This window comes from Oncorhynchus tshawytscha, linkage group LG20 (genome assembly GCF_018296145.1).
Source record: "Oncorhynchus tshawytscha isolate Ot180627B linkage group LG20, Otsh_v2.0, whole genome shotgun sequence".
NCBI classification, from domain to species: Eukaryota; Metazoa; Chordata; class Actinopteri; order Salmoniformes; family Salmonidae; genus Oncorhynchus; species Oncorhynchus tshawytscha.
Genome location: NC_056448.1, coordinates 7,484,686 through 7,507,083, shown reverse-complemented (window position 1 = coordinate 7,507,083; position 22,398 = coordinate 7,484,686). Strand labels below are relative to the sequence as shown.

The following is a 22,398-nucleotide window of genomic DNA, read 5'->3' as shown; positions in this document are numbered from 1 at the left end:
GATTAATTGTAGATTCATTATCCTCCCAGTACTGGAGGATGCACCTATACTGACCAATGTCTATGGTTTTGTAAGTATAATGTACGTAACAGGTAAATGCAGAGAGAGAGTGAGCTGTAAGGGAGATCTATGGATCTTGTTTGTGGTGCAAAGGTGAAAGCACTACTCCCTGTACCACGAAAGCCCTGGCCTCGAGGGCAGAGGCAATAGTATTCTCACATAGCTATGCCATTCTACAGAATTACCCCTCTCTCTCTAAACGTCCTTGCATTTGCACCAAGCCCTGAATGCAAACCTGTAAGCTCCTCCAAAGGCCATCCCACTGCTGTCACCAGTGTAACAGGTCGATGTGAAGAAAGAGTGATGGGCATGATCACTGAGCATGATCAAAGGATCCTGCAGCATGGGGAATTATTTGATTTTTTACATCAAACTAGTCAGGGCTTGGGTGAATAACTTTCTTGTCTCAGTTAATAAAAAATAAAAAAATTACCATCTTCAGTTGAACAACCACAAAATACATTATTGTAAAGGGCGCCTCCTAGTGTTTTTTCAGAAGACTGCGAATGCTCTGTCTCAGTACTTCTTCATGACAGACGGGGAGGGGGAAGCAGAGAACTGTAAGCTCAGTATCCATCTTAAAGAGAAAATAGGAAAGAGAAATCGCGTCCCAGGGTTATCCCTCAAAAACGGTATCTTTTCCTCCTGATCCGTGCTTGGGAGCCCCAGGAGGGGGCTGTGTCATCGTCTGTAGGATGTCCCGACATGAGGGTAAGTGAAAAATAGACGTCCTTAGCGTCGCAGACTGAGCGCTGAAGCTTGCTAGCTAACATGCCATGTTTTGTATTGCAATGCATTGGACAGGGCTCATGATGGCGGCCACCATGAATTTTCAACCTTTTCCCAACCTCCTGATAACTGGGTGGAACCAGGCAGTTTTTCTTTAACGACAGTCTCCGAATTCATTAACGGTCATGTTTCAAATAAGTCATAGGTCTAGTCAGGGGCATTTTCTTATAGCGAGTTAGCTAATGCTAATTAGCGTGCTAACGCTAGCTAAACTGATGATGGTCCGACGGTTGCTAACTAGTTAGCTAGGTCGTTAACTAGCTAGCTAACTAGCGTTCTTCAACGCTGTACACGGTAGTAGTAGTAGCTAGTTTGAAGTCTCCAGACTTTGGTGAATGGAAGGGTGAATGCGTGGTATATTTGGGCATGGCCACAGATTGTTTTCAGAGCTAGTTAGTTAACTGGACTTCGTGCTGAAATACTCAGTCACCAAGGTTTTGGTCATTGAATGCACTGTCATCAAGGTATCGTTAGTTTGAGGCCCTCCGTCACAGTGGGCCAAACCTAGGCATGTATCTAACTAGCTAGCTAGTCTAACGTTAGCTACCTACTATTCTAATTCAATTCATTAACGTTAGCTAGCTAGTTAGGGTTATCGGAGCAGAAGAGTACCGTATACCAGCAAACTAGGTAACTGTAAGCAGAGTGAAGTTAGCCAAGTTAACTCTGTTAGAGCACGGATTTGGAGAACAACCAGTTTGATAGCTAGCCTTCTCTATCTGGCTTGCTAGACACATTTGTTCACTTGTGCCATATTAGGTCTGGATGACCAGCCAGGTCAGGCTTTTCCCCCCCCCAATGAAGTTAACGTTGTAGCTAACTAAGGATCACAATTTTTCACTTTAGACACGTTTCTGGTGAGGTTTGGAGAATAATTCATTTTAGCTGGGCTGCTGCAGAGGATCTGTGCGAATATTATGAAGGCCTGTTATGAAGTCGGTGAATTGGTGCATTGGCTAGCTATGTCAAAATGACATACAGGTTCCAAATAGGATATTTTTCTAGGCAGCACACCTTTTATCCCTAGCCTGGTTGTGCTCTGTTAATCTATTACATTCCACTCGTGTCCACTCTTGTCATTAGTAAAAGAGACTGGCCTTTCGGGAAATCTTCAAATATGAACATTCTATCATTAATGAGCTCTAGGAGATCAGAGGATTTAATACAAATTTGATAACCCTCACAGCTATCATCCAATCACAATGTTTATGCAAATTAGGTTGATAGGAAAACGTTCCAACTTAATTCATATATTTGATTGGAAACATTCAAACATTGGGCATTCTTGTTGCTGGGAGAACAGCATTCCTGTTTATTGCATTTTTACAAATGTGATCACCACAGAAGCTCTCGGCGTTCAAACTTCTCCTCCAGTTCACTGTGAATCGCCTATTTTATATCCTGCAAGGTGCTTTTTTCTTCTCTCAAGTAGGTTTATATTTTTTAGTTGCTCAAAATAAGTGAATTGCCAGGGAACTCGCAATATGATATTGTCACAATACTTAGGTGCCAATATGATATGTATTTAGATTATATATGTATTGCAATTTCAATACTGTGATTTTATTGCGATTCCATGGTCCAAACATATTTCTCAATATGTCTGCTGCGGAGGGACGAGAGACCTATGAGAGAACGAGATTTGAGCAGTAATGGAAATAAGTGAGGAAAACAAATTGACTCCCTATTTTAAAAAGATGGAGAACAAGCTATGAGGGAAAAATACTGGAGTTTTCGTGCAGGTACAGCCAACTAGCGGAAAAATAATATTGCGATATTGTCAAAACAATAAAATAAATAGTTAAATAATATCCCTATATGTCACTTGATTTCCTCAGTGTTTTAACTACGTTGTCTGTTTCATATCTGCAATCATATAAGTCAAAAAATATAAATGACCAGTTTATGCTTCAAAACCACCTTTAAGAGGTTTTAAAAATAGGTTTTATTTGACTCATGACATACAGTAAGGCATTGTTGGCAGAATAGATGGATGCAGTTAAACATAAATATTTAAGTGATGATGCCAGAGAAGCCGGTGTTTGAATGATATGATGGCACGGGTGTTGTTAGGCCCAAGAAGGAAGTCGAGAACAGACTTCGAGGGCATTATCACATTATACAACGGGTTACCAAAATGTTCAAATAATGATTGACATATTTTAATTCAAAACTTTATTCATACTATTTCATCCATCCACAAGATGTATATCGGTTTGGTTGCCAGAGACACACGACCCAGTTATTAAGTCTATTTGTTCTGTGTCTATGAACGCAACCCAGTCATTCGTTCTAAATGTTATATTGCCATACCGGCTGGCAACCTTCTTATCCATTGCTTGCTTGCTTGCTAGCTAGTCAACTACGGCCAACTTGCCAACTTAGTCATGTCAAACAGTGCAGCCAGAATAACAGCTAAGTAGCTGCATTTGCATTTGTTTAAATGTCACTAGAAAACAGCTTATTTCGATACATCCATAACTAGGGTTGCACATTTTGGGGAATATACAGAGGTGGAAACTTTCCATGGGAATTAACAGGAATATATGGGAATTAATGGAAATATATGCAAATTAATGCCATTTAAATGTAGATGTTTTTTGCATTGGATCCATTTACTGTATCATATGGAGACAGAAACATAAACCTTTTACCTTATCATAAGTAGACATAATTGCAAATTATTACATCCTTCCAATAAAACAAAAACAATGTAGTTACAAATTGAACTTTAATTAAATGAGTTGACTCTTCACATGGGATGATTTCACTGAACAACAAAAGGGAATATTGAATGATCCCCAATGATCCATCACATCTCCCAAAAAATGTTCAACATACATCTGTACAATTTTGGCACGACTGCCATATTGCATCTCCATCCCAAAGCCCTTGCTTGGAAGTGTACTGCACCAGACTGCCAAGAACCGTGCCCTCATCCAGGCCAAGGTGGCGAGACACGGTTGTGATGACATCATAGACCTTGTTGATCTCTGCACCAGGCAGGATGCTCTTGCCAGCATACTTGGAGTCCAACATGTACGCTGCAGTGTGTAGGGGCTTCAGGCAGAAGTCTTCACGCTTTCTGATGTATTTCAGAACTGCAGTTTCCTCTGCTTGGTGCAACAGTGAAGTGGGCAGGGCAGTACGGATTTCTTCTCTTACATCTGTAAGCAGAGTCTTAACATCAGACAGGTTGGCATTGTCTCCCTCAATCCATGCAATGGCTTCTGCTATAGGTTACAGGAGTTTCAGGCTCCTTACCACTCTCTCCCAAAATACATCATCCAGGAGGATCCTCTTGATGGGGCTGTCCATATCGGCAGACTGTGATATGGCCATTTCTTGGTGAGACTCCTGCCCCTCCCTAACGGGTGTTGCTGGGCAGCTTCATTGTGGTGCTCTTATTCTTCTCACTTTGCTCGGTGAGGTAGATTGCTGCTATAACTTGATGACTCTTCACATACTTAACCATTTCCTTGACTCTCTTGTAGTGTGTATCCATTGTTTTCAGTGCCATGATGTCATTGAGGAGCAGATTCAATGCATGCCAGCACAGCCAATGGGTGTGATGTGAAGGTAGGACTCCTCCACTTTAGACCAAGCAGCCTTCATGTTCAGAGCATTGTCTGTCACCAGTGCAAATACCTTCTGTGGTCCAAGGTCATTCATGACTGCCTTCAGCTCATCTGCATTGTAGAGACCGGTGTGTCTGTTGTCCCTTGTGTCTGTGGACTTGTAGACTACTGGTTGAGGGGTGGAGATGATGTAGTTCATTATTCCTTGCCCACGAACATTCGACCACCCACCAGAGATGATTGCAATACAGTCTGTTTTCTCTATAATTTGCTTGACCTTCACTTGAACTCTGCATCCAGCAAATTAGTAGATAAAGCATGTCTGGTTGGAGTGGTGTATGCTGGGCAAAGACCATTCAGAAATCTCTTCCAATACACATTGCCTGTGAGCATCAGAGGTGAATCAGTTGTATACACAGCTCGAGCAAGACATTCATCAGCATTTCTGACTACGTTCCTCCATTGAGTCAAAATAAACTTCTCATTCCAGGAGGACCATGAGCTGTTGCTATCGATAAGGTGTCTGATTCGTCATTTTCACCTCAAATAGAAGTAAAGGGACTTTTGTCAGAGGTTGCTTGTTGTGAGCGCTGAGGGAACTTTATGCACTTTGCCAGATGATTCTGCATCTTTGTTGCATTATTCACATATGATTTGGCACAGTATTTGCAAATGTACACAGTTTTTCCTTCTACATTAGCTGCAGTGAAATGTCTCCACACATTAGATAGTGCCCGTGGCATTTTCTTGTAAAGATTAGAAAAAAATCCAAATACAATTCCATGTACAGATAAATAGTGAAGAGGTTAGATTAAACAACTACTTTGTAAAATAAATATTTTTAAATGAAACATTTATGGAAACGGGTGAATTAACACTCAGTTAGGATGTCCCTCTGGCGGGATCAAATCAGCGGATATTTTAGAGCGCCACTTATTGTTTTCGATAAAACTCAAACTTTCATTAAAACACAAATGCAAGGTAGTGAATTAAAGCTACACTCGTTGTGAATCTAGCCACCAAGTCAGATTTGTAAAATGCTTTTCGGCGAAAGCATGAGAAGCGAATATCTGATAGCATGCAACCCCCCGAATACCAGACCGTCAACAAAACAACAGATTTAGCGGTAGCCGGCGCTACCCAAAACGCAGAAATAAAATATAAAACATTCATTACCTTTGACGAGCTTCTTTCTTGGCACTCCTATATGTCACATAAACATCACAATTGGGTCTTTTTCCCGATTTAAATCCGTAATTGTATACCCAAAATGTGATTTGCTGACGACCGGTCTGATCCAGAAAAATGCCCCTTTACATGACGCAACGTCACTTTTTAAAATTACAAAAGTTACCTATATACTTTTACAAATCACTTCAAATTACTTTTCTAAACCAACTTTATGTATTAATAAACGTTAATAGTCTATTAGATTGATCACGGGGCGATCTGTATTCGATAGCAGCAAGTCTTGAAATCATCGTCCATGTTTTCAGTTTCATAACATCCTGTGGTGTACTCGATGAAAGGAAGTGCTTATACGTCACCAAACCAAGGATAAACCAGGCACAAAATGACAGCATTGGCGACATCGTGTGGAAGCTGTAGGCGTTTACAGGGGCTTGATAAGTATTTTCTTTCGCCTTAGACAATACATTGACTGGCGGATGGATATTATTTTTGTGTTTTTGGTGACCAGTTTTTCGAAGGATTTTGACTCCTAAACATGTTCTGTTATAGCCACAGACACGATTTAACCAGTTTTAGAGACTTCAGAGTGTTTTCTATACACACACACTTATCATATGCATATACTATATTCCTGGCATGAGTAGCAGGACGCTGAAATGTTGCGCGATTTTTAACAAAAAGCTGCGAAAATTCGCAGCCTCCCTAAGAGGTATTAAGTAAGCTAAAAACCCACATGGTAGCAGAAATAGTTAGAAATAATTTAAAAACACTTTGCTGTAGGCTACTATTTACTAGTTAACAAGAAATCATGTATGTCATAACTATTCACCCCACTCAGTATTGTAATCAAAACTTACCAGAAAGCATGTAGTCCTTGGCTCAGACAGTGTAGTTTTGTGGGCTTAATAGCATCTCATTAGTGTGCAAGATCTTGAGAATCAGCTGTACATGTGATGGAAGAGTGCACTGCACATGTGATGGAAGAATGCACTGTGCATGCAGAGGGTTGCAATTCTAATTGGGGATAGTTTAACCAAAATATGCCATAAGACCTAGAATTGCCTTGTGTATCCCACAAAAAAGATTCACTGTTATAAGCTAACCTTTTTGATGAACTTAAGCAAAATTGCCCAAATTCCCAGGCTTAACTTCCCATGGAAAAATCCCAGAAATTTCCCGGAAAGTTTCCGACCCTTTGCAACCCTATCCATAACAATGAGCTAATGATGCGTGTTTTCACCTGGCATAGAAAATGTGGTCTCTCCTCAGGACACTTGTTCAGAGGAGCTAGCCAAAAATACAGCTAACTTCAAACTGAAGATGGAAAGACTGCAAACTAGCTGCATTTCATTTCATTTGACCTATTTTCTACTGACATGTCTTTGTATATATCCATAAAGGTTATGCTGATGAATGATTTCGATTGGCTGAGAAAAGCTGCCTGCCTGTTTTCATTGTCCCGACCCCTACACATTCATTGCTATGGTATTGAAACAATGTTGCAAATGTCAGAGACTAACAACAAGGTTTATACACATCTTCACTATTGAAAACCAACTGGTAGTCTAAAATAAATGGGGAAATATGTCTAGATACTTTTTTACAGTGGAGATCAAGTTTATAAATTGTCTGGCTGGGCTGAGGAAACCGTGGATTCTGCAGTGAGATGGAACAGAGTAAATTGGCATTTCAACGTCATAGCTTTAGCCGGTGGTAACTTGTGAAATAGACTTCCGGCTATGCAATCAGCGTCCAGGATTAGACCCACCCATTGTATAAAATTCACTAATACATGTCTTGGTAGTCCCAAACTATTGATATCAGCTGACCTGGTACATTGTTTGCTGCTGCCACCCATTCGGGAAGCACCGTCAAACACCAGGCCCGCGGGCTGAATAGGACACAGAAGCGAATATAAATGAGTCAACAGTCTTTATGAAATTAGACTGATGCGTCGCATAGGTTAAGTCCACTTCAGTTGCAGTTTTATTTACTGCAGTGTCTATTAATTGTTAAAACACACGGCCGCTTTCCCATTTTATATGGCTATGGAATTTTCGTAAATGCCTTACTATACTTCATTCCCAAACATTCCATGAATTTATGAAAATGACCTTATGTAAGTGCTTGCTTGTCAGAAGAAGGAACAAGTGTAATTCTTCCTGGGGGGTGACTGAACAGATGTTAATAAGATTTCATGTTGCTAAAATGCGGTCAATTCCACTTTTTAATAAGAGAGGAGTCATGATAATCAGCATATTTGCGAGGAATGACGACAGGTGCCAGTTACATTACTTTCCCCATTAATGGGCTGCCTAGTGGCACAGCAGTCTAAGGCCTTTCTGTGCAAGAGGCGTCACTACAATCCCTGGTTCGACTCCAGGCTGAATCACATCCGGCTGTAATGGGGTGTCCCATAGGGTGGCGCTCAATTGGCCCAGTGTCGTCCGGGGTAGGCCGTCATTGTAAATAAGAATTTGTTCTTAACTGACTTGTCTAATTAAATAAATTGAATTTTAAAAAATGTACGGGATGCAACTGAAGCAAACATAGCTCGATTTTAATCTTGTAGGCTAATATTTTTTGTATCATCGTTTCTCTCTCATTACGGAGTCCTCTCTAGCCACTTTGAACAACATGATCTTGCATTGACACTACCTTCTCACAAGGGAATGACTGCAGCAGGTTTGTAACGGTATTCACACAGTCGGTATTAGAATGTTTCAGCCCTACCTACCAGTGGGGAAATCAACCCGTTACTTAGATTACCCCATTGGCTCACAGCCCAAAATTTCATTTTAAAAAGTTAAGCTTTCTTGTAATCCATTTGTTTTAGTCAATTACAAAACTACATTTTAAGAAATGTACAACATGTCTAAAGATTACTTTTGAAAATGTCCTGCTCCCTAGCGTTCTTACGACCTAGAAAAATGTAATATTGTAGGGCTACAGACCGGAACGATAAGTTAGCCTAGACCAACAACACAAATGGACTTTACAGCTACAAGTAGTAAGTGGCGTTAAATGTCTTAGCTGTGATATGTTTACCACACACATAGCTATGTGTAGCCTACCTGAACACGGCATCCCCACATTTCCCACACAGAATAGTCTGAATCCACAGGGCTCTTCTCGCAGGCTCTATTTCCCTACTTGGGAGTATTACAAACCTTAGGTTGGGATATTTTTACTTGGCTACATGTACATTGAACAACACAGCAGCTTTTCGGGCATGTTATTTCTCTACAACAAAAAAACTTTTATAATGGGGATCAATTGGAAATAATTTAGTTTTCCCCCAATTTGTGGGCGTGGTCGAGGGGAATTCCTTATGGGAATACCGACTGCGACTGTTTGTTCTACAAATTCTATATTGCACCAAATTTGCGCGCACCCCATGTCTCATAACATTGTCATGGAAAATATTAATGTTTCCGTCTACCAATCAGCAACTGTGCCATAAATTTGGCTGCGTATTGAGATTGCCGAAAGGCCAGCAGTCTCTTTGGCAAATGACAGGAGTGGAACGTTAGCTAAAAAGACTGGTACCCAGGCTACTTTTATCCACAGTCCAGACAAGCATTGCATAGGGGCAATTCCACAGGAGTGACACTGAAACCAAAAATGTCAGTTTGAAAAAATGCCAATAACTTTAACATTTACTTGGAACAGTGCAGAATCAAAGTTTGGCACAAACCGTCATTCTGTGGTGTGAAAGACACCGTTTTGCAAGTATAACAAGATTTTCTATTGGGCAAATTCAGGTAGGTCCCTCCCCGTTTCGTTTGCTTCAGTTTAAGAAACGTTTTGCAACGGGCCTCATTTATAAACGATTGCGTACGTACAAAATATGCCTCAGAACATGCATGCACCAGTTTTCACGCAAAAGTTGGCATTTATAAAAACTGAACTTGATGTGAGAATGTGGTTATCCTCCCACAAACTTTAGGTCATGCGTACGTACAGTTCCTAGTGGTTGAAGTATTGCTTTGCAAGAAGGCAAATGAGTGCAAATGGGGAATAAATGATGACTTATACATAAAAAAACAGGTAGCTAAATATAATATCAAGATGCAATAATTTGCTGTTTGTGAGAAACTATTTTATCTTTACATTCATTCTAAAATAATTACATTCTCACCTTTTCTGACTGTGATGGTTTCATACTCGTGAAATAGCCTATAGGCCTGCAACAGGGGACGAATGGTAGCCTATTCTAACATCGCTCATGTAATTTGGACCCACTTCACAGCAGTAAATAGATAAGCTACCGGTATTTAAAGTATTTTGCTCTATGCGATCCTAAACACAGTTTAACGGTAGAGCAGATGGTTCTCCTTTTCCTTTGACATTTTGTAGACCACGTCTACATGAGAAATTTGACATTACAGTATTCAGACAAGACACTTTCATTTATAAACATAAATATATCATGACCATTGCACCTTTTCTAGCCGCGATGAGTGCATGTTCGGAGTAGCCCTACAACAGATTGGCATGCTCGTCTCTCATTTTAATTGGGCCCATTAGATAGGAGAAAAAACATTCAATGATAATAGCCTCTTTTCACCTGAAAGGGATTTATAACATATGGTGTAATTTAACTGGTGAACAGACAGTTGATATTTTTTTGCATTAAATTGTAGGCCACAACTGTAAATAGACCTACTATAGTAAAAAAAGGTTTCCAGAGTGGACAATATTTAAGAATTCGTGGGCAGTGCAGCATATTTAAGGTTCAGGAGAAAGTAAATACCAAAACATGATTGAATTCAATTATATGTTTACAGGTTCACAGCAATTTGCAATTGTTTTCGTATTTCCGAAACAGCAAATGTCACTGCAAAAAAAATAAAAATAAAAATCTGCCAACACATTTAATCAAGTTCGCTATTGATATTTCCTTTAGATATTCGGCAGGGTAGCCTAGTGGTTAGAGCGTTGGACTAGTAACCGGAAGGTTGCAAGTTCAAACCCCCGAGCTGACAAGGTACAAATCTGTCGTTCTGCGCCTGAATAGGTAGTTAAACCCACTATGCCGTCATTGAAAATAAGAATTTGTTCTTAACTGACTTGCCTAGTTAAAGGTAAAATAAAAAAGACAAATAAATAAAAATTCTGTCTTGGCCCAATTCCAGTACTTTCAAAGTATTCAGCAAAAAGGGGGATTATTGTAACTTGGAAAGGTGAATGATGGGCTTTATTCAGGCGGTGTTATGCTCGTTCACGTGGGCACACTTTTACGGCAGGTCTGATTTATAACGGGAAACATATGTAGTCATTTCAGGAATAGCGCCTGCAGGTATTTAGTATAAAATGTGTGCAATGGTTATAAATGAGGCCCCTGGCCTCTGAGTAGTGTAGCAAGGGGTGTAATTCATTTGGTACCATTTCCCATTAGTGCTTGGTTGTCATCAAAGGATGGGAAGTCAGCTGCTGTTGTCATCATCACAGAGCAACGGCATATTCTCAAATTGAAAATGTTGAGAATCCAGACAATTGAATGACCAAAGTTTTCAGTTCTCATAAATGTTTGACTGTATGTGAGCAAGGAACAGCAGCCTAGCCTTTTCCTTTTTCAGTTCCTACACTTTGTATCCGTTTTGTCAGTTGCCTAAGGAGTGATAAGGGCTATGTGATAAATGCCTTGGCTTTATAACAGTGGTGAAATTGTCTGATAAAAGCAGCAGCAACAAAGTGAAGGTGGTGGTTATAGTAGTTTAGATAATGTCCTCCTTCAGACAGGCGTCATCGTGAGATGACAAAGAAAGGGCACAAAGGGACAGGAAGCGGACAATGGGGTGCCTTTTTCAAATGGTTATTTTTATTTTCACTGTCTACGTGCTCCGTTTATGTTCTCCAGATCATCTCTTTTGTCTCTCTTTAGGCCTGCTTAGTTTATTATGTAATATAAAGCCCGGGCAACAAATGGGAAAAGAATACGTACAAATGCATAAGAGCCGATAAGATGGGGCATTATTATTCAGTGCCAGCCAGGCACACACACTGGCATTCCTTAATGACTCGCTACTGACTTTTAGGTGGATTGTCTTCTCGGTTGACATTTGTGGATTAGTGTCAGTGCCAAAGACTGGCTGATGAGTGTCAGCCAGCCTCGGAGCAGACTGTACTTTCTCTCTCCCTCTCTCTCTCTGGATGTATGCAATTAGCCTATACATTGACATTCAGTCCTCACCCTTGTTTTGCAGGTGTGAGCTGTGACGCGTGTTTAAAAGGGAACTTCAGAGGGCGCCGGTACAAGTGTTTAATTTGCTACGACTACGACCTGTGCGCGTCGTGCTACGAGAGCGGCGCCACCACAACGAGACACACGACAGAACACGCCATGCAGTGTATATTAACCAGGGTAGACTTTGGTAAGGACATTTGCTGCGTAGATTAGACATTTATAACAGGAGTTTTTTTTCCTGACCACGTGGGCCCAAACTGGGCTTGGAGTTCTTCTTGGTCCGGTCATGTGGTCAGGAAAAAAACACTTTGCCCTAATTGTATGGTATATAAAATGTTTGTGTTATTATGATGATGATGATGATAACAGCGACTCTAAAGACGGATTGTTTTCTTTGCAGACCTGTATTACGGCGGTGAGGCGTTCTCAGTAGAGCAGCCCCAGAGCTTTTCTTGTCCTTACTGTGGTAAAATGGGATACACAGAGACATCCCTACAGGAGCATGTCGCCTCCGAGCATACAGAGACCTCCACAGAGGTGGTGAGTGGACACATCATCCTAGTGTTTCATCTAGCTTTACTAAGATGGGAAAGACCGTTCCCCCAGTCTAGCTCTGTTGCCCTTTTGCTTAAAAAAAAAAAAAAGTCCTCCATTGGTTTCAAATAGGATGTTTTTGGCGTTTACGTCCTCCTATAAGAATGGTTAGATTAGATTCCAGGGCTCATGGACGCATTAACACAATTCTCAAATGGTTATTTTACAACTGACGCTTGTTAATAACTTAAAATAACTTGAGTGGTCAGTTGAATATATCCAGAGGGTGTTTACTGCTTGCTTTATTTCAGATCTGTCCAATATGTGCTGCGTTGCCGGGCGGGGACCCCAATCATGTGACCGACGACTTTGCTGCTCATCTCACACTTGAACACAGAGCACCTAGAGATTTAATATCTTTTCAATGCAGCTCTTCTCTGTCTGCGTGTGTCTGCTTCTGCGCGTGTGTGTACACCATTGTGGGCAGGGTGTGTATTGTTTCTGATTATTCCAAGTACTTGCAAACCCTTTCAACTCTGCTCCTTAACCTGCCTGGTTTACGATGAGTCCAGCGGCGTCCGGCACGTGCGTCGGATGTTCCACCCTGGTCGCGGGCTGGGCGGTCCCAGGGCACGCAGGACCAACATGCACTTTACTAGCAGCTCCACCGGGGGGCTCTCCTCCTCACAGAGCTCCTCGTACTCACCCAGTAACAGGGAAGCCATGGACCCCATAGCAGGTGAGCAGTGCACCTGGTCTGACCAGCCTCTGTCTGTGTAGTCAATGACAAGCAGGGTCTTTCCCATTGAGATGGATAGAGAATCTGGTTGTCTGCTCTTTACTCCCTGATCTGTGTTCACTTCTGCTATATTTTATTCACCAGTCTGCACTGGAGTCACTTGAATGTTGACTTCAGTGGTTATCTTTCCGTGAGATGTAATGGCTCTGGCTCTGGCTCTGAATCTCGTATGAAGTATAACCCGCAGTCCTAGTGCTGTGCCTCTTTTCTGTGACAGTCTTACTGTATGTCACATTCACCTGTCTCTACTGGAGCCTAGTTTGAAACTATTCATCTCGCTAGAAGAAACTCGGAACACACTTCTTCATCTCTCCTCCCACAGAGCTGTTGTCTCAGCTGTCGGGCGTGCGGCGCTCGGCGGGCGGCCAGCTCAACTCGTCGGGCCCGTCCGCATCTCAGCTGCAGCAGTTACAGATGCAGTTGCAGCTGGAGCGCCAGCAGGCCCAGGCGGCCCGGCAACAGCTGGAGACGGCCAGGAACACCACGCGACGCTCCAACCCCGGCGGCAACATCAGCGCCACCATCCCCCCGCCCAGCGCCGTCGCCAACTCGGCCGGCGTGGCCGAGAGCAACCCCATGGCCTCCCACAGCTCCCAGTTCCTGCTCACACGGTGAGTTGGTCGATCCCTCTGAGGTGTACATGTGAACAGAGCCTTTAAAAATTTTTTTTTTAACTTGACTATATTATAAATGGAAGGCTCTGTACACACACACTGTTCGCTGTTACTGCTATCAGGCTCCAGGTGTTGAATGCCCCGAGTGGTAGGATCTGCTCTGCCCCCCCCTCCCCCTTGCATGGTGTCTCCCTCCTCTTGTTCTCTCCCCACCCATAGACTCACAGGTCTCCTCTCCTACTACCCTTTTTCGATACCACAACGTGAAAAACAGTTTGGTACTAGAATTTTGTTTGTTTTTGTTCCTCTTATCAAATGTCTCACGTTTGGAAATCAACTAATTGTTTATCATAAGGCATGAACAGAATACATCAGTGATTCATATTCCCTGCAACTTTCTGAAGAGGCAACGGCATGGGAATACCCGTCTGTGTGTGGTGCGCGTGTTCACCACTTTGTGTATCCGTTAGTGTTGCCTAATAAATCGGACTGTGATACCAATTCTTGGTATAACGCCTGCAACAACTTCGAAAGTGTCCTTACAAGCCAAAATGTTGAATAAAATACAATTTGAACTTACTCTACAGATTCTGTGTTGGTCCTTCAGTGGGTCGAAATTTGAGACAAAATATCCACAGGAATGTATTATTCGACTTTTTAGAGCGCCGGTACTGCCGTAATTTGAAAACCTGGCACGTGTGCAAAGCCATGTAAACACTAGTGATCGATAGTGAAGAAAATCGATGGAAGTTTTGGGACAAAATTATATCAATATTTGACTATATTATAAATGGATAGCTTGTTCTACATCTTTTTAAATAGTGAGTCAACATGTTTTCAGCTCTTATTTCTCTGACTGATCAAACTTGTTTTTTCATGCTCTTTGTCTCTCTGCAGCAAACCTAAAATGTGCGATATGTTTGGAACGTCAATCGCAATAAATTTGCAGTGTCGAACTGCAATACATATCGAATCGTGAAAATTGCAATACATACCTAAGTATCATGATAATATCGTATTGTGAGGTCCCTGCCAATTCCCAGCCCTAGTAAACACCTCCAAGACTTCGGTTTGTATGCATGCATCGCATATACAGTGTATTTGGAAAATATTCACATTTTATTACTTTAAAATCCTCAATCTACACACAACACCCCATAATGACAGAGGAAACAGGGTTTTATACATTTTTGCTAATGTATTGAATATTAAAAATGAAAAAAAAAAAAACAAGCCATGAGGTCGGAATTGTCCATAGAGCTCCAAGACAGGATTGTGTCGAGGCACAGATCTGGGAAAGGTACCAACAAATGTCGGCAGCATTGAAGGTCCCCAAGAACACAGTGGCCTCTGATTCTTAAATGGAAGAAGTTTGTAACCACCAAGACTCTTCCTAGAGCTGGCCACCCGGGCCAAACTGACCAATTGGGGGAGAAGGGCCTTGGTCAGGGAGGTGACCCAAGAGCCCAGTAGTCACTTAGAGAGCTCCAGAGGTCCTCTGTGGAGATGGGAGAACCTTCCAGAAGGACAACCATCTTTGCAGCACTCCACCAATCAGGCCTTTTTGGTAGAGTGGCCAGACGGAAGCCACTCCTCAGTAGAAGGCACATAACAGCCCGCTTGGAGTTTGACAAAAGGCACCTAAAGACACTCAAATCATGAGAAACAAGATTCTTTGGTCTGATGAAACCAACATTGAACTGTTTGGCCTGAATGGCAAGTGTCACTTCTGGAGGAAACCTGGCACGATCCCTATGGTGAAGCATGTTGGTGGCAGCATCATGCTGTGGGGATGTTTTTCAGCAGCAGGGACTGGGAGACTAGTCGGGATTGAGGGAAAAATGAACAGAGCAAAGTACAGAGATCCTTGACGAAAACCTGCTCCAGAGCTCTCAGGACCTTAGACTGGGGCGAAGGTTCACCTTCCATTAGGATAACAACCCTAAGCACACAGCCAAGACAATGCAAGAGTGGCTTCAGGACAAGTCTCTGAATGTCCTTGAGTGGCCCAGCCAGAGCCTGGACTTGAACCCGACCGAACATCTCTGGAGACACCTGAAAATAGCTGGGCAGCGACGCTCCCCTCCAACCTGACAGAGCTTGAGAGGATCTGCAGAGAGGAATGGGAGAAACTCCCCAAATACAGGTGTGTTAAGCTCGTAGCGTCATACCCAAGAGGACTCGAGGTTGTAATCGCTACCAAAGGTGCTTCAACAAAGTACTGAGGAAAAGCTCTGAATACTTATGTAAATGTGATTTGGAAAAAACACAGGTTTATTTAATACATTTGCAGTAACTAACGTCTAAACCTGTTTTTGCTTGGTCATTATGGGGTATTGTGGGTGGATTTATGAGGGGGAAAACAATTTAATCCATTTTAGAATAAGGCTGGAACGTTACAATGTGGAAAAAGTTAAGGGGTCTGAATACTTTCCCGAATGCACTGTACTTTGTCTTGTGCACACGTTTTAGGTCACAAGCAAACTCATCTGGAGACCTGTGTTTTGAAGTCAGTTTAATAATACTTTTTTTGTGGGAAATTTGTCTCAAATTTTTAACCCACTGATGGCCCAACCCCACAGACAATCGGCAGAGTAAGTTCAAATATAAATGTATTCAATATTTGTATACAGGCGAGACTTTTTAGTTTTTTTTCTATGTAAATGAGTGTACACAATTGGGACTACCATTAGCGATGCTAATGATAACTGTCTTCAGGTAGATGGAAAGGCTTTCCCAACAACATTCTCAATTAAAAGTTAACTACAAAGTAGCCTGTGCCTACCTAGCAAAATCATGATTATTTGCATCAATCCTGTGGCCATTTGTTCTGCAAACTCCATCACAGGATCAAACGCAAACTTTTTTTTCTCACAGGCCAAGAAATCTAATGGCCAGAACAGAATTTCTAATGGCCCGGATGTGGTGTGATTTAAAATAAAATTTATATAACATTTTTAAAAATCATGCAGGGCATATAGCATGTGTCAAACTCCTTCCACTGAGGGCCGAGTGTCTGCCTGTTTTCACTCCACTCCACTTGATAGATGAATTAAGCTCACTAATTAGTAAGGAACTTCACTCACCTGGTTGTCTAGGTCTTAATTGAAAGGAAAAAACAAAAACCTGCAGACACTTGGCCCTCCGTGGAATGAGTTTGACACCCCTGGCCTATAGGTTAGCATGCTTCTCTCTATATTCAGCTATTAATAGGCTATATGTATTTTAAAATGCGGTGTAATATCATTTAGAAATGCAAGTCATTACTCTTCAGAATTGCATATTAATTATACATTTTTTTCTGAAGTATGTCATTTTGAGGGAAAATTCTACATCTCAAGTAGGACGATGCCTCTAAAGGGTCAGAGACACACCAAGAAATCTAAATATCTATAGGTACTTAGCACCCCTACCCAGTGTTGGCAGTTAACATTTTGTTGTTCACACAACCGTTTAACCACAGATCAAATAAATACTCCAGACCACAAGGTGGTGGCAGCTTGTTTTGTATTTTGCCAGCATTAGAAAACAGATAGCTAAATTGCAAGCTGTGCAAATGTTTTTGCTAGTTAGCTAGAATTGTTAGTAAGCCCTTGTGGCAATCTGGCTAGTATCAACAACTATACTGAACAAAAATATAAACGCAACAAAGTATTGGTCCCATTTAAATTTTTCTAACAATGTTATTTTTGTGAATTTGGCAGTACGTCCAACCGGCCTCACAACTGCCGACAACGTGTAACCCCGCCAGCCCAGGACCTCCACACATCTGGCTTCTTCACCTGCGGGATAGTCGGAGGAGGGGGAGGGGGGTAGTCAGGACTACTTCTGTCTGTAATAAAGCCCTTTTGTGGGGGAAAACTCATTCTGATTACCTGGGCCTGGCTCCCCAGTTCGGTGGACCAGGCTCATGGCTGCCCCCTTGCCCAGTCGTGTGAAATCCATAGATTAGGGCCTAATGTTTATTTCAATTGACTGATTTCCTTCTATGAACTGTAACTCATTTTTGAAATTGTAGCATGTTGCGTTTATTTTTGTTCAGTGGATACATTTTTTAGAAAGCAGCCAATAGTCAGTGTAGAAGCGAGCTAGCTATGTTGTGCTATTGCATATGGCGACGCTAACCGTTAAGCTAACATTAGCTAGTAAGCGAACTGGCACTGACAGTATGAGATAATGGAGAATGATTATTTATTCATCATGCTAGATAGCTAGCTTGGTTTTAAAAAATATGTAAAGACTTGCTCTAGAAAAAAGGTGCATTATGTAGCTTTGTTTTTAGTTAAAACAATTCTGATGAACTGGGAGTGGATTACACTGGGTAAAGTGCCCTCTTTTTTTTCTTTTCTTTTTCTTGTCACTCCTGTCGGCTCTCCCACGTGGAGTTTCATGCTCTTTGATTGGCTCAAAGTCAAGTTGTCCACCACTGCGGAGCATTGCGAGTCCACAAGTAATGCAGGGCATACACTAAACGACTTTTAAAATGCTAACAACTTGGACGTGCTCACATTTTCTGATTTCCTTGTCCTAAATGTTTCATTCCGTCTACCCTCAACCGCAGGATGTGGGGGATCACATTACACAATGATTCCTTAGTTAATCCTGCCTTGCGTTTCTCGATTGTTGTCGGGGGGGGATGCTGACACGCAAACATTGAGCTGCTTTATTAGTGTGCAAATTATTATTTGCAGAAACGTCAACAAATTTACGGAGGACAGAATATGGGCTTAATTTCATATTATCTTTTTGGTTTCTGTCAGTAGTTCGCAGATGTAATATTGGTGGAGTATGTTTTGCATGGAGATTTAATCTATGGACCAATGGAAAGGTCTAAAATGAGCAAACTGGGCCATGTAAAACTAACTTGCCCATTTGAAAAGGCAGCCACGTTCTCTCCACAGCTCCATCAATCAGTCTTCCATCACCTCGGTCCATGTGGTGCGTGTTGTTGCTAGATTTTTTCCTAGACCTAAAAAGCATTGTGGACTTAGAACATTCAATTTTGTTTTCTATTTAAAAAATAAAATAAGAAGTGTGTAAAAATCTGTCATTCTCCCCGCTTTCTTTTTTGCCGTGTGGTCGAGTATCGTGATGTTAACCCTGGTATCAAAGTCTAAATTCTGTTATGACAACACTACTGCAGTAGTCCCTGCCTCTGCTCGGTGCTAACCAGTTCCCCTCTTCTTTGTCCTGCTAAAGGTTAAACGAGCCCAAGATGTCGGAGGTGGAGCGGCAGGTGCTGGAGGGCGAGCGCGCCGACCGCAGCCTGTTCGTTCAGGAGCTGCTGCTGAGCACGCTGATGCGCGAGGAGAGCTCTTCCTCGGACGAGGACGAGCGGCGAGATTTTGCCAGCTTTGGGGCCATGGGCTGCGTGGATATCATGCCTTTAGACGTGGCCCTGGAGAATCTCAACCTCAAGGAGAGCGGTACAGGCAGCTACGGCAGCAGCTCGAGGAGCTCTAAGGAGCCTCCACCGCCTCCTCTTTGATGATATCCCAGCACCACGCAGACTTTGTCCTCTGTGCTGCCACTGCCAGTGATGGGCGGGCGGTGCAGCAGGCTGTATTTTGGTTTGTTTTTTGGTGATTGTAATTTCAGGTCTGTCACCTTTGTTACATTGTGTACAACCATAAAAAAGGAGAGCGGGAGCGATTGGGGAAAGTGCAAGTGGATGAGTGCGCAGCGCCGAGCGAGCGATGAAGAGAAAATAAATAAATATATATTAAAAAGTTGATAATCACATAATTTTTCTTTAGCAGGTCAGCATTAGGTAGTCGTGGCAGACCTCTGCTTCCTGTTCTCATGCAAAAGGCTCCTTTATAAATACTCCACATTCAAAAACTGAAGAGGAATCAGACACCCTCTGATGAAGCTGCTGTGTGTATTTATGACTTAACTAATAAAGTGCTTGAATGGTTTACCATAACTACTGCATGAGGTTCTTTGCAGCGTGCATGACTTTTAATGACCTTATCGTCATTAAAAAGCTCAAAAAATAAAATAAATCCCCATGCTTTTTTATCTTCAACCATTTTAAAAGGGTTACATGATTTGAGTTTTTCTGAAAAATTGAATATCACCCAAAAAAAACTGACACGCTGAAAAGTTTAGGAACTTTTACAACTTTAAAAAAAAAAAAATTAATCGAAAAAAGCAACCTATTGGAATCTGTTGTAGCTTTTAAAAAGAAAACAATGCAATGTGTTTGTCTCTCAGCTCCGGTTTGTCCTTCCCTCTCTGTGACACCATCGTCTGTATATAACAACTTGCGGCACTAATGTCAACTCAAGACGTCTGCGTCTACTTAGCAGATGATAAAATAATACAGTACTAGGAGCAGAAAAACAAGATCTTGCCTCTGACATTTTTCCTAGATGTTGATGTTTTAGTGATAAGCAGTGTGTAACCACCAGATGTAGTTTCTAATTTATGCACCTGTACAGAAGAACTAGTCTCTCCCATTCTCATCAATCGCACTCAACTCTGCTCTGCTTCTGTAGGCCCAGACTCCCTGCCTGCATTCAGTTGTATTTCTTCTCTTTGTTGAGGAAGGGGAGCTCGGGACTCCACATTGCAGCCATTGTTTTTTGTTCGACTTATTACGTTCAGATTTTGTTTTTCAGCTGAAGATAGCACCTTCTATTTATTCCCTTTTTTTTTCTCTTATTCTTTAAAGCCTTGTAATGAATCATGCCACCTCCATGCCTATACTCTTATACTCTATGTAAAATACAATGAGATGTATATTGAATTTGTGCGTTAACTTTCATAATGGTTCTAGGACATGGGCAGACTTTTTTTTTTAATTATTTTTTTTAATGTAAATTTAGAATACTACAATAAACTGCGCACAGCTTTTGATGAAACAAAGCACCTCCCTCTTTATCTGTATGATGGCGTGTTATTCGGCTACTGTATAGGGCTTTTCACACTGCTGAGCTGTACCAAGCTGTACTGGTTGTGCATCCACCATAGTCCCCGGAACCGTGCTGGAAAGGGCAATGTGGAAAAATAAAAATAAACCCTTACCCAGTACAGTTTGGTTATGGTCTGCACATAATTGTGAAATGGGTATATAGTTAAAGTCAGAAGTTTACATACACCTTAGCCAAATACATTTAAGCTCAGTTTTTCACAATTCCTGACTTTTAATCCTAGTAAAAATTCCCTGTCTTAGGTCAGTTAGGATCACCACTTTATTTAAAAAATGGGAAATGTCAGAATAATAGTGGAGGGGGTTATTTATTTCTGCTTTTATTTCTTTCATCACATTCCCAGTGGGTCAGAAGTTTACATACACTCAATTAGTATTTGGTAGCATTGTCTTTAAATTGTTTAACTTGGGTCAAACGTATCGGGTGGCCTTCCACAAGCTTCCCACAATAAGATGGGTGAATTTTGGCCGATTCCTCCTGACAGAGCTGGTGTAACTGAGTCAGGTTTGCAGGCCTCCTTGCTACACACGCTTTTTCAGTTCTACCCACACATTTTCTATAGGATTGAGGCCAGGGCTTTGTGATGGCCATTCCAATACCTTGACTTTGTTGTCCTTTATGCCATTTTGCCACAACTTTGGAAGTATGCTTTGGGTCATTGCCCATTTGGAAGACCCATTTGCGACCAAGCTTTAACTTCCTGACTGATGTCTTGAGATGTTGCTTCAAAATATCTACATTTTCCTCCCTCATGATGCCATCTATTCTGTAAAGTGCACCATTCCCTCCTGCAGCAAAGCACCCCCACAACATGATGCTGCCACCCCCGTGCTTCACGGATGTGATGAAGTTCTTTGGCTTGCAAGCCTCCCACTCTTTCCTCCAAACATAAGGATGGTCATTATGGCCAAACAGTTCTATTCAGACAGGAGGACATTTCTCCAAAAATTACTATCTTTGTCCCCATGTGCAGTGTCAAACCGTAGTCTGGCTTTTTTATGGAGGTGTTGGAGCAGTGGCTTCTTCCTTACTGAGCGGCCTTTCAGGTTATGTCGATATAGGACTCGTTTTACTGTGGATATAGATACGTTTGTACCTGTTTCCTCCAGCAACTTCACAAGGTCCTTTGCTGTTGTTCTGGGATTGATTTGTGGAGGTCTACAATTTTTTTCTGGGGTCTAGGCTGATTTATTTGGATTATCCCATGATGTCAAGCAAAGAGGCACAGAGTTTGAAGGTCGGCCTTGAAATACATCCACAGGTACAGTCCCAATTGACTCAAATTATGTAAATTAGCCTATCAGAAGCTTCTAAAATCATGGCATCATTTTCTGGAATTTTCCAAGCTGTTTAAAGGCACAGTCAACTTAGTGTATGTAAACTTCTGACCCACTGGAATTGTGATATAATGAATTTTAAGTGAAATAATCTGTAAACAGTTGTAAGAAAAATTACTTGTCATGCACAAAGTAGATGTCCTAACCGACTTGCCAAAACTATAGTTTGTTAACAAGAAATTTGTGGAGTGGTTAAAAAACTAGTTTTAATGACTCCAACCTAATTGTATGCAAACTTCCGACTTCAACTGTATGTGTCGCAATGTTCAAGGCTATAATAAGATATTTTATCTAACTGGGTGTGTACAAGGCTCAATAAAATACTCTAGTGCAGCACCAACTTCCCTGGACCTAAAGACCACTGGACCCCG

General features: G+C 41.6%; 1 protein-coding gene across 1 annotated transcript; it reads left to right on the top strand.

Moving 5' to 3' along the window:
• The first annotated feature begins 559 nt into the window (after nt 1–559).
• LOC112214469 (E3 ubiquitin-protein ligase KCMF1) lies at nt 560–19,881 on the top strand. Its single transcript, XM_024373227.2, has 7 exons — nt 560–771; nt 11,828–11,995; nt 12,209–12,348; nt 12,654–12,755; nt 12,904–13,081; nt 13,464–13,752; nt 18,955–19,881. The coding sequence occupies exons 1-7, from the start codon at nt 756–758 to the stop codon at nt 19,241–19,243; spliced, it is 1,182 nt and encodes a 393-aa protein (XP_024228995.1). The 5' UTR covers nt 560–755; the 3' UTR covers nt 19,244–19,881.
• Nucleotides 19,882–22,398: the final 2,517 nt, after the last annotated feature.

What these genes read in the sequence shown, in the direction of transcription:
- LOC112214469 (XM_024373227.2), top strand. An exon ending in CAGAGACCTCCACAGAGGTG is followed by an intron (nt 12,349 to 12,653) that starts GTGAGTGGACAC and finishes GCTTTATTTCAG; the next exon opens with ATCTGTCCAATATGTGCTGC. An exon ending in TCCCAGTTCCTGCTCACACG is followed by an intron (nt 13,753 to 18,954) that starts GTGAGTTGGTCG and finishes GTCCTGCTAAAG; the next exon opens with GTTAAACGAGCCCAAGATGT.